Source organism: Lynx canadensis, chromosome A3 (assembly GCF_007474595.2).
Source record: "Lynx canadensis isolate LIC74 chromosome A3, mLynCan4.pri.v2, whole genome shotgun sequence".
Classification (NCBI taxonomy): domain Eukaryota; kingdom Metazoa; phylum Chordata; class Mammalia; order Carnivora; family Felidae; genus Lynx; species Lynx canadensis.
The window spans coordinates 63107441-63120465 of NC_044305.1; the positions used below are offsets into that span (position 1 = coordinate 63107441).

The following is a 13025-nucleotide window of genomic DNA, read 5'->3' on the forward strand; positions in this document are numbered from 1 at the left end:
GATGTTGCATTGAGTCCAGCATAAAGATCCTCCAAAGGTACAGTTACAACATAGCTTTTTAAAATATGTTTGGGGGGGCACCTGGATCCGGCTCAGTCGGGTAAGCATCTGACTTCGGCTCAGATCATGATCTCACAGCTCATGAGTTTGAGCTCCAGGTTGGGTTCTGTGCTGACAGCTCGGAGCCTGGAGCCTGCTTCCGATTCTGTGTCTCCCTCCCTCTCTGCCCCTCTCCTGCTCGCACTCTCTCAAAAATAAACATTTAAAAAAATATGTCTGGTTTTTGCAATTTTATTATAATAAATGTTTTATATACCAAAAAAAAACCCTAATTTGGTTTGAACTAAACCTGACTACCCTTATATAACCCAAATAAGTCCTGGAGTCCCACCTGGCCCACTTTCAGTGTGGTTTTGCATCAAATATAATCCAGTTATCAAAAGTAATTAAAAATAATGCCAATTCTTTACTTGAATATCTTTAAGGACTTTACAGAGGACCCAGTTTATTACCTACAGCCACACTTCATGTCCTGTTCCAGTTCTCTCTCCACTTCTCTTAAGACTCTGCCACTCCCTGACACCCTCTCCTTACTCCTCCTCCTCAACTTCCCCAAAACTAGAAACATTCTTTAATGACTGTCTAATCAAGAAGGTTGGCCTTTTCCCTCCCATTCCTTCTTTCCTTCCTCAGCTTAACCCATCTCCAGAGACTCAAAAACCTCTACTTCTGGCCCTGCCTTGCTGATTACCCATATCTACATAGGGCCCTGGGGAAAGCAGCTAGAAACAGACTGAAAATACCTACATATATGGTAATGAGTTGCATTCCCATACACATCCAAAGAGACTGTGTTACTTTTACCGTGAAAAAAGAAACAAAACACTACATTAAAAAATAACAACAGGGGTTCCTGGGTAGGTCAGTCGTGAGTCTGACTTCAGCTCAGGTCATGATCTCACCACTCGTGAATTTGAGCCCTGCATTGGGCTCTGTGCTGACAGCTCAGAGCCTGGAGCCTGCTTCAGATTCTATGTCTCCCTCTCTCTGCCCCTCCCCTGCTCGCATTCTGTGTCTCTCTCAAAAAGAAACATTAAAAAAATATATAATAACAAAGTAGGGGCGCCTGGGTGACTTAGTCAGTTAAGCACCCGACTGTTGATTTCGACTCAGGTCATTATCTCACAGTCATGAGATCAAGCCCTGCATCGGACTCAGTGTGGAATGCAGAGCTTTCTTGGAATTCTCTCTCTCCTTCCCTCTGCCCTCCCCGACTCGTGCTTGCTCTCTCTCTCAAAATAAGTAAAAACTTTAAAAAAAATAACAACAAAGTAGATTGGAGTAAAAGAGGAGATGATTTGTGGAACAAAGTTCCAGAAGAGCCAGGAGTGGGATCAAAAGCATAGATGTAGATTTGACCACAAGAAGGAATACATCTGTATTACATCCAAAGGAAAACACGGTTAATAATGCATAAATAAACCAGTATGATTTATTTTGGAAAAAAGGGTCTCCTCTTGCCATCAGAGTAGAAGGATCCTGGAATTGAGTTTTGCTTGATATGGCCAGGCTGATGTGCTCACCTGCCAGGGCAGATTCCTGAGCATCCCTGTCATTTGCTCTGCAACAACCAGAATAAACGAGTAAACTTGCTCTCCTGGCTTGGAAGGGATAGAGAGAGGAGGCATTTATTTAACCTGTTTCAGATGTCTCATACTCTATCCCAAAGCCTCTCTGTTTGGCGAACACTACTGGGAATGGAATTCACAATGTCTTAGAAGGAACCCTTGGGATCACTGGGATCAACAACCTCTATGCTATGTGTTCTCAAATAAATGGACTCATTCCTCACATTAATACCAGGAGAGATGCATTATTATTTATTCATTATGGAGGAGGAAACAGATGCTCAGAGAGGTACATAATTTGCCCAAGGTCACACCACTAGCAAGTGACAGACTGGGACTGAGAGGACTGTCTGGGTTCTCAAGTGGCCGATGAAGCACAAGGTTTAGCCCACAATCCAGCAGACAGAGACTGCCCATGTCAACCACAGCTTTATGTTCAGGTTCCTTAGAGGAGAGATCTGCTGTGCTCTGCCCTCTATTACCACCATTTCCTTCTTACTACTTTGTCCAGATTTTATGTTCTGTGGACTACATTTGCTCAGAAAGTACTTTCTCAGGCAGAGGAACTTTCACAGGACTTTTAGGGGCTGCCAGTGCCAAGAGAACAGTTACTGGGGGCAGGGGGGGACAATTTTGCCATCAATTGATTGCAAGGCATCCATGAATTTTCTGAATATTTATGCATATATGTGCATTTTCTGGGGAAGAGATCCATGGCTTTCTTAGATTCATTCTCTCATCGGGATATGTGACATAAGTGGATCACTAACTCAGAAGAATCTGTTTATGATTTCATTTCTCCCACTCAGATACCAATAGGATCTTCTCCTGCCCTTTTTAGAAACAGAAATACTAAAGCAAGCAGAGTCCATAGATGGACTCATCTGTTACTCACTGTCAGGGCTAAGTCACGTGAATATGTCTGTGCCTCAGTGTGGGCTGAACTCGACCTCCATCTTCTCTCATCACAATGCGGCTCGGGAGATCCCAGGAGCTCAGGAAGGCATGACAGAACTAGACAGCGTAGGGTCACATCCCAGCTCTGCCATTCCCAACTATCTGATCTTAATCTCGTGTGTTAGGAGATAACGCCTCCCTCATAGGGTTGATGCCAGAATGAAATGCAATACTATGTGTGAACAAAGCCTGACTTAATGCCAGCCAGCTATGAGAGTTCAGAGTACAGACACACCTTGTTTCACTGTTCTTCACTTTACTAGGCTTCACAGATACTGTATTTTCTACAAAGTAATGATTTGTGGCAACCTTGTGTCAAACAAGTCTACTGGCACCATTTTTTCCAACAGCATTTGCTTATTTCGTGTGTCAATAAAGTATTTTTACTTTTTTTAAGTTTATTTTTAGGTATTTTGAAAAAGGGGGGGTGGGGAGACCGAGCATGTGCAAGAGAGAGAGGGAGACAGAATCCCAAGCAGGCTCTGCGCTGCCAGATGCGGGGCTTGAACTGACTAACCATGAGATCACGACCTGAGCCAAAATCAAGAGTCGGATTCTTAACTGACCAAACCACATCGGTGCCCCTAAAACATTCTTAAATTAAGATGTGCATTGTTTATTTTAAACATAATGCTACTGTACACCTAACAGACTACAGTATAGTATAAACATAATTTTTACGTGCACTGGGAAACCAAAAACTTCACCTGACTCCATGGATTTTGGTATTTGCCTTACTGCAGTGGTCTGGAACCAAACCTACAGTATCTCCAAGGAATGCCTGTATAACCTGGTAGAGTAGCAAGAACCTCACCATGCGTTCTGAGTACTCTAAGGTAACCTCCAGGAACAGAGCTAAGTATCACTCTGTGAGGCTGATGGTCCTCTTTGAGGGCCAGGCTCCTCGCTAAGACTCCTCTGGAGTAAAAGCTTATCCTCCAGCACTGTCTAGGACTCTCAAACAGAAGAATGCTCTTTACTCACCCGGGTATTTTATCAAACAAATCTGCTGGCACTTGGGACACAGCTTAGACCTAATTCCACTCTCTAAGCCCTGTCTGAAAGTCCAATGCCAGGGACAAATTGAGCAAGTTCCTGGGGCAGACTCAGCAGTGCTTGATAAGGATGGGGCGCCCTCAGCCGAGATGGAGGATTTCCTTGGAGCCCCAATGGCATTAAAGGAGACTAACCTTGGAGTCTGGACAGCAGATAGAATTTGTGTGCCCAGGAGGAACTTCACTGTGGCTTTGCTGAAGCCTCTGAAACAGATGTTGCTGGCCTCCTCTGGTGACCCTCCTCTGAGGGCCTATTTCCCAGGGAACTTCACCTGCCTTGTAGGTGGCACACCTACCCACACACCCTTAGTCCCTGTGGGCTTACCTCTGACTACTTCCAAATTAGATACACTTAAAGAAACAGACTGAAACCCAGAAAGCGTTGACAAGTCAATAGTCCCTTCATTAACTTAATCCAGTTTGGATAAGGCACATTCAAAATGCCTCAAAGAAAGTTGAGAAAAGTCTCAACAGGGCTGCAGAGCAAAGTACTGTGAGGAAAATAACTATTCAAACACTGAGCTCCTAGAACGATGCCATGCCATAGAAATATAATACAAGCCACGTATAGAATTCAAATGTTTTAGTAGTCACATTTTAAAAAGAAACAAGTAAAATTTTAATATAATTTATTTAACCCAATACAGCCAAAATACTACCATTTCAACCTGTAACCAGTATTTCAAAAATTAATAAGATAGTTCATATTTTTTTTCAGACTAATTTCCAAAAACCCCTGGGCGTTTCCCACTCATAGCACATCTCAAGTGGGCCTGGCCATGTGTTGAGCGCTCAAAGCCACAGGTGACCAGTGGGTGCCAAATTGGGCAGCGCAAGTCCCCACTAAAGAGGTAAAGAGTGAAGGGGAGGAATGGATAAGTGGAGGGAAGGGGGGTGCAGAACCACAGTGGGGTGATACCCTAGGGGGCCGGGCTGCAGAAGGCCAGATGCTACCCACCTTCTTCTGGAGGAAACCTGGGGAGCAGCGACGGACAGCCAGCAGTGCTGCATAGCGCAGAGTCTCCCTCACCGTCAGGTTGCTCAGCAGCGTGTCACTCTGCGAAAGAGGGAGGCATCAGCATGGCAGTGGCCGAGGCCAGGCTGCAGCAGCTGGGGCAGGGACTGTGGATGCGCCCACCTGCTGGACGTAGGAGAAGCAGTCCTGGAACTGGTCCCTGTGCAGCAGCCGGCCGTTCATGAACACCTCCCCAAGGAAGGTCCCCGTGCGCCGCAGCCTCCCAGACATGGCATCTAGCAGCGTGGTTTTCCCGGAGCCTGGGAGACAAAAAGACAAGGCCCAAGAAGACTCCCTCCACAAGGTATTGCCAGGCCATCCCCAGACCCTCTGTGGGCCCCTGGTCTAGCACTAACTTGCTCTCTCTTTAGCCTCTTGAGTCAAATGCTCATGCCACCAATGAGTCTTTCCGGCTTGTCCAAAAAAGTCACAGAGAGACGAGGCATTTCTTTCATCCCAGTCAGGACTGGAGGGGCTTTGTCTGCCTATTTGCTTCTAAAGCTATTTTGAGTTGAAAAAGAAAAAAATAGGATCAGAATAAAAAGAAAACCTAGGCTCTTGGAAAACGTTTGGATCTAGGACATCTGAATTTCTTTCTGCACCCGCCTCCCCCACCAGGGATCAGTTAGTGGTTCCTGAAAATAGGGAACACTGCCTAGAACCTTGCTAATCAAGTGTGGTCAGAATACCAACACCACCACCTGAGCACCTGGCACAAATGCAAACTCTCAGCCCCAGCCCAGGCCTACTGAATCAGATTCTGATTTCAGAGTGTGTGTGTGTAAAATACATACTTTTTAAAAGTTTATTTATTTTTAAGAGAGAGAGAGAGAGAGAGAGAGAGAGAGAGAGGGAGAGAGAGGGAGAGAGAGAGAGAACAAGCAGAGGAGGGGCAGAAAGAGAGGGGAACAAAGGATCTGAAGCTGGCTCTGTGCTGACAGCAGAGAACTCGATGCGGGGCTCAAACTGATGAACCATGAGATCATGATCTGAGCTGGAGTTGGATACTTAACCAACTGAGCCACTCAGGTGCCCCTAAATATATATTTTAGTGTTCATTTATTTTGAAGGGGGGGGGGAGGGCAGAGGGAGAGGGAGAATCCTAAGCAGGCTCTGCACTGTCAGTGCACAGCCCAGCGCAGGACTCCATCTCATGAACCATGAGATCATGACCTGAGCCAAAATCAAGAGTCAAATGCTTAACTGACTGAGCCACCCAGGTGCCCCAAGATTCTGCTTTTTAATAAAATCTCTGGGTAATTACCACACATATCAGAGTTTCAGAAGCACTAACCTAGCAAGCCCTTTAGTAAAATCACGTTGGCCTCAGCCTACACTGAGAACCTCACTAACAGCTTTCCCCTGGTTTCATTTTTCTAATGTTAGAGGTTAGGTGATACAGTTAGGATAAGACACCAGCTGGCCCCTCGTTTTCATACTGGACATAAACCTACATGAGCCCAGAGAGTCAATGGACACAGGAATTAGCATGGTCAGGCTGCTAAGAAGTTAACAGGCAAGAGGTTCTGAACTGCCTGAAAAGACAGAATTCTACCAAGGATATGATGATTTGTGCAAAACCGCAGAGAAGATCTTTTGTTCAAATACTGTAAAGCAATTGCTTGTTGCTGTGAGGGGTACAAAGATGAATGAGCCAAACTCCATTAGCGGTGGTGTTCTTATTTAACCCATGGGCTGACCAAGATCAGAGTTAGCTCCAGCATGTTCAGTAGAGGTCAGTGTGGGAAGAAGGGAGGGAGTGTAAAAAAACAAAATGTGACTTCATTCATGTTGTCTTTCAAAACATGCTCTAAAATTTCCCAGTCATGATCCTAAGCCTCGTATGTGGTTCCTCTAACTAGAAGTTTCCTTGACCTTCTATTTCTGTGATCCAACCTCAACTCTGACAGAAGCTCCAAATATCTTCGGGCCTGGATTCCAGTCCCATCACATCAAAACTGGCCTCCCTGAGGTCATCAAGGTTGCCTCCTTGCTGCTGTATCTGGTGGGTACTTTCCTCCCAAAAGCATTTGATACTGTTGCCTGCCTTGCTCTATAAATCTCTCTCCCTTGGCTTTGATGCCACTTCATCCTGTTTGTTTTATCCTGCTGGTCTGGCTGCTCCCTCCCAGCCTCCTGTGGGTGACACTCAGGGTTCTCTCCTGGGCCTTTGGCTCTTCTCATGTTATACATTCTCAGTAAGCAACAGCAAGCACCAACTTGCTAGCCAGCATGCAGGGGAGCTGCCTTGCATGTGGATTCTCCAGCTCTGCTCAAGCCCTCAGATGACTGCAGCCCAGCAGGCTTCTGACTATAATCTCATGAGACACTCCAGACAGAACTACCCAACAAAGTCTCTTCCAAATTTCTGACTCATAGAAACCCTGAGAGATAGTAATGATTTTTATTGTTTTAAGCCACTTAGTTCTGGGATACTTTTTACATAGAAATACATAGCTAACCTCTTTTTAAAGATATCTCAAAAAAAAAAAAAAGATATCTCAACTTTATTACCTATCAACTCATTAGTCATTGACCAGCAGGATGAAAAAGTTTATTCAAAAAAAATAATACAAGAAACTGATATGTATAATCAGTGGAAAATAAAAAGAAGAAGATGCAAAGTTAGACACAAAAATGCTTAATGTCCTAGAATATGACACCAAAAGTACAGGTAACAAAAGAAAAAATAGACAAATTGGACTTCATGAAAATTAAAAAAATTCTGTGCATCAAAAGACACTATCCCCACTGTAAAAGGGCAACCCACAGAATAGGAAAAATATCTGCGATCATGTATCTGATGAGGGATTAATATCCAGAATACATAGAGAGCTTTAAAACTCAGAAACAACAACAGCGACAACAACCCAATTCAAGATTGGGCAAAGGACTTAAATAGACATTTCCCCAAAGAAGATATATGAATGGCCAAGCAGCACATGAAAAGATGCTCAACAGCACTAAGCATTAGGGAACTGCAAATTAAAACTGCAATGAGATACCACCTCACACTCTTTAGGATGGCTACTATCAAAAAATTGGAAAACAACAAGTGTCAGTGAGGATGTAGAGAAATTGGAACCCATGTGCAGTGTTAGTGGGGATATAAAATGGTATAGCCACTGCAGAAACAACAGTAGTTTCTTAAAAAATTAAAAATAGAATTACAATATGACCCAGAAATTCTACTTCTTGGTAGAAAAAGTAGAAGAACTGGGGCGCCTGGGTGGCTCAGTTGGTTGAGCATCCGACTTTGGCTCAGGTTATGATCTCACAGCCTGTGAGTTCGAGTTCCGTCTCAGGCCCTGTGCTGACAGCTCAGAGCCTGGAGCCTGCTTCGGATTCTGTGTCCCTCTCTCGCTCTGCCCCTCCCCCGCTCATGCTCACTTGCTCTCAAGAATAAATAAAACATTAAAAATTTTTAAAAAAAGAAGTAGAAGAATTCTACTTCTTGGTAGAAGAATTGAAAACAGTTTCAAACAGATATTTGTACACCCATCTTCATTGCATTATTCACAATAGCTAAAATGTGGAAGCAACTCAGGTATCCTTTAATGGATGCATTAATGGATGAACAGAGCAGCAAATATGGTATAGTTATCAATGGAATTTAAAAGGGCTTTAAAAGGGAAGGAGATTCTGATACAGGCTACAACATGGATGAAGCTTGAGGACATTATGCTAAGTGAAATAAGCCTGACACAAAAAGATAAATACTGTATGATTCCACTTTTATGAGGCTGGGTAGTCAAAATCATACAGACAAAGTATAATGGTGGGGCTGGAGGCAAGAGGAATGGAGAGTTATTGCTTAATGAGTGTAGAGTTTGTTTTACAAGATGAAGAGCTTTACAAGAGCTTTGCAAGATGGATGGTGGAGATGGCTGCACAACAATGTGAATGTATCTATTACCACTGAACTGTACACTTAAAAATGGTTAAGATGGTAAATTTTATGTGTACTTTACCACAATAAAAAAAGAAAACAAAAGGTTAATGCCCTATAGGGCAATAAAACCATGACCTTTGGAGTTATCTTCCCTAAACAGACAGAAATTGTTTATAACTAAATAGTCCTCTACAAGGGAGCAAGCAGCCCAGAGTCTGGGTCCCAAGTGATAGCAAATAATGAGTCAAATATATTTACCCTCCCCCGGAATGTTGGGTGACCCTAGGCAGGCTTACATTAGACCATTCTGTTGTGAGACTTGGACTATCTGTCTTCTTTTGCTTCACTAATAAAGATTTGACAAACAGTGCTGTGTGAGGTAAGACACCAATGAAATCATAAGTCATTTTGTGAAATGCTAACATACCACTGATTCAACACATATTACTAAGTACCTACTATGTGGTTAGTCCTATTCTAGTTGTTGAGAATACAGAAAGAAAACAAAACAAAACAAAACCTCACCCCAGGTGAATTTGCAGTCTACTATCAATTCATGGCCAGTATAACAGGATAGACATTGTTATAAAACTATGATTAGGTATGATCACAAACCAGCCCATGAGCTCCCAGATCAAGGCCTCCCACCCACTGTCCTGCTGAGATGTGCATGAAGCATGACACTGGCCTGTGGGACACCCTTCTGAGAATGTGAAGTCATTCTTTGTTGTGTGCCACACACCACTCTAATCCTACAGAAAGAAGACAAGCAAAAAACTACAGGAATAACTCAGGTTTTCTTATTTTTAAAGAAGAATGTAATAATTAACAAAAGGAAAATTAGAAGGACCCTGGATGTCACAGTACATGCACATAGTTAGAAATTTTGAAAAACTGGAAATAGGAACTGACAGGAAATCTCAGCAAAGGGTTAACACTTTTTGTCACTGAATTCCTTCTCATTTAATCTTAATGCTACTATTGCCACCCAGTTGTTTACTTGCTGTAGCAGGGGAATGGCTATGGATTTAACTCCCAGGTCAAATGAGGCTGACCGTGCTTGACTTTTGCAGACTTGTGTTACCCACTGCTATTACAGAGAAGAACGCAAGTAGGTAGTGCCAGGAAATGTCAACAATGCAGTGCAAACAAGAACTCAACCAGGAAACTCCTCTGAAGCCAGTCTGTCAGAATCTTTTACCCTGAAAGTGTATGGGATAACCTAGTGCAGTAGTGGACCCTGTAGTGTCCATGCAGATCCACTTGTCAGGGTCAATGCTGAGGAGTCAACAGCTGTGATCCCCATGGGCCATTGCCCTCAGACACAAGGATCTGCCTCTCTGGAGGCTACACCTGCCCAGAGCAATGACTGGCTGATGTAGGGACACAGAGACAAACAGTGAATTCAGCCTCAAGTGTAGATAACCCAAAATAGAGAAGGAGGATAAAGTGGGAAATGGGCACAAAGATAGCCTCAGTGAAGTGTGTAATATTTAATTCCTTAAAAAAAAGGATGTGATGAAAAGATGCTCAACATCACTCATCATCAGGAAACTACAAATCAAAACCACAATGAGATACCACCTCACACCAGTCAGAATGGCTAAAAATAACAACTCGGGAAACAACAGATATTGGTGAAGATGTGGAGAAAGGGGAACACTTGCAGTGTTGGTGGGAATGCATCTGATGTAGCCACTCTGGAAAACAGTGTGGAGATTCCTCAAGAAACTAAAAATAGAACTACCCTACGACCCAACAATTGCACCACTGGGAATTTATCTAAGGGATAAAAAAAATGCTGATACAAAAGAGGACACATGTACCCCAATGTTTATAGCAGCACTATCAACAATAGCCAAATTATGGAAAGAGCCTAAATGTCCATCAACTGACAAATGGATAAAGAAGATATGGTCTATATGTACAATGGAATATTATTCCACGATCAAAAAAAATGAAATCTTGCCATTTGCAACAACATGGATGGAATTAGAGTGTATTATGCTAAGCAAAATCAAAGAAAGACAAATATCATTTAACTCATATGGAATTTAAGAAACAAAACAGATGAACATAGGAGATGGGAAAGAAAAAATAAGATAAAAACAGAGAGAGAGAGAGAGAGAGAGAGAGAGAGAGAGAGAGACAAACCATAAGAGACGCTTAAATACAGAGAACTGAGGGTTGCTGGAGGGGTGATGGGTGGGGGGATGGGCTAAATAGCTGATGGGTATTCAGGAGGGCACTTGTTGGGATCAGCACTGGGTGTTATATGTGATGAATCACTAAATTCTACTCCTGAAACCATTATTACACTATATGTTGACTTAGATTTAAAAAAAAAAAAAAAAAAAAGGACATGAAGCAAATACGGTATAATGTTGATGTTAAGATTTGATAAAGCCAGGGGCGCCTGGGTGGCGCAGTCGGTTAAGCGTCCGACTTCAGCCAGGTCACGATCTCGCGGTCCGGGAGTTCGAGCCCCGCGTCGGGCTCTGGGCTGATGGCTCAGAGCCTGGAGCCTGTTTCCGATTCTGTGTCTCCCTCTCTCTCTGCCCCTCCCCCGTTCATGCTCTGTCTCCCTCTGTCCCAAAAATAAATAAACGTTGAAAAAAAAAAAAATTAAAAAAAAAAAAGATTTGATAAAGCCAGATGTTAATACATGAACTTTCTTTATTCTCTACTCTTGCCTGTATATTTGAAATGCATCATAAAAAAACAAAACAAAACAATGGATATGGGGCTAAGTGGGTATCTTTGTGCTTAATTTTTTTCCTGCCCCTGAGCACAGTATAAAAATCAGGGAAATTGTGTTTACTGAGTACTTCTACATGCCAGGCACCATGTTAGGGGCTTTCCATACTTTGAAATATGAATTAACTAATATGTTAGGAAGGACTTTATTTTTTTTTAAGTTGATTTATTTTGAGAGAGAGACAGAGAGAGACAGACACTATGTGAGTGGGGGAGGGGCAGAGAGAGAAAGAGAGAGAGAGGATCCCAAGCAGGCTCTGCGCCGCCAGCACAGAGCCCAATGCGGGGCTCGAATCCACGAACCTTGAGATCATGACCTGAGCCAAACTCAGACACTTAACCAGCTGAGCCACCCAGGCTCCCCAGGAGTTTATTCTTTTCCAAGGATCCTTCTAAAGGCGTCACATTAGTACCAGATTCCATTCAGTCAGACATGTCATTTGATTTCATTCTAATACCAAACTTGTGGCCCTCTTGCTACAACTTAAACCTGTTTTCCCAATGTGTTCAAAGCAAGCCAAAGCCTTTTCTGAATGCTCACTGAGAACATACATTTAAAGTACTTCCCAAGCTTACCTGAGCTCCCTAAGATGCACAAGATCTGCCCACTCTCGATGTACAAGGAGACATCCTTGAGGATCTGCCTGTCCCACTGCTGCCGGCAAGATGTAAAGTCCCACCAGGGTCCAACCTGGTGACTTTAAAGGAAAGGCAGTGTGGGGTTCCAGAAGGGGCCAAACCCTTGTGCCTCAGCACTAATGCCAGTGGTCTCTGGACAGGTTCTTAAATGTGGTTGGGGTTCAGTGCCTCTCTCTTAAATGTGGTTGCAGTTCAGTGCCCCTCTCTGTGGACGCTGGCAGGTAGTAACCGAGAAAGCTCATTTGTGTAAAACGCCTGCCTGGGAGCTGCTCTGAATACCAGCTCTCTTTGGCTGGGTGGCATACAGCAAACAGGACACTGTTTATTCCTTTAGTTGATCCTGTGTTCCTTCACCAGGCTTCATTACCATTTGTGTTGTAAGTATTCCCCAAGCCCTCTCCATCCCCATGGGGCAGGCTGTACACGGGGGAACACAGAGGAAGGGGTAAGAGGCCCAAAGCTTGGGCACATGGCAGAGCACAGCTGCCTCACTGTTAGAGCTTCCATGTCCTGCCATGGGCAAGAGGGGGGGCCATTCACCATTGTTCATTTACCACTGGCAGCCCTTCCCCTCTCCTCTCTCCACCCTGATCCACTGAGGGAGCCCAAAGCCTCCATGTATGCTCCCCATTAGCAAGGAAAGCCAGCAGAGGGGGTGAGAGGCCCACTCACCTCAGGCCATGACCACAAAAACAAAGCCCAGCCTCAAGTTCCCAGCAGGAAGAAGAGGCATCAACCTTACCTGACACTGTAGGAGGCATGGAGAATGCCCAGGCTGTGTCGAGGCCTTGAACAAGCTGTAGGAACCTCCTCTGGGGAGCTCTGGGGGCCACTGTTTACTTGGAGCCCCAAGGACCCCACAGAGGTCAGAGATGGGAGTTCAGTCATGGCCAAGAGGCAGAAGAGGTGAATTTTTGGGTGGCCGGACCCTTCCTGGGGGAGCCCCAACAGAGGAGTGAGCAGCACAGTGCCCTGCTTGTTCCTCACAGGGCTCTGGAGTCCCTCTCCAGACCTTTGCAGCAGCTGGACTGGGGTTTGGCCACGGATGCCATTATCTGATGTACCTTTACCCAGAGCATGTG

General features: G+C 44.2%; 1 protein-coding gene across 1 annotated transcript in view; it reads right to left on the bottom strand.

Annotated features, from left to right (window-relative positions):
* Positions 1-12932, bottom strand: part of ABCG5 (ATP binding cassette subfamily G member 5) — a 31705-nt gene extending 18773 nt beyond the window's left edge. Inside the window, exons 1-4 of the mRNA XM_030310505.1 lie at positions 12686-12932; positions 11881-12002; positions 4779-4915; positions 4599-4697 (exon numbers count right to left, since the gene is read on the bottom strand). Coding sequence (XP_030166365.1) covers positions 4599-4697; positions 4779-4915; positions 11881-12002; positions 12686-12831 — 504 coding nt within the window. The 5' untranslated portion in view covers positions 12832-12932. The remainder of the gene's footprint in view (positions 1-4598; positions 4698-4778; positions 4916-11880; positions 12003-12685) is intronic.
* Between the last annotated feature and the right edge of the window lie 93 nt (positions 12933-13025).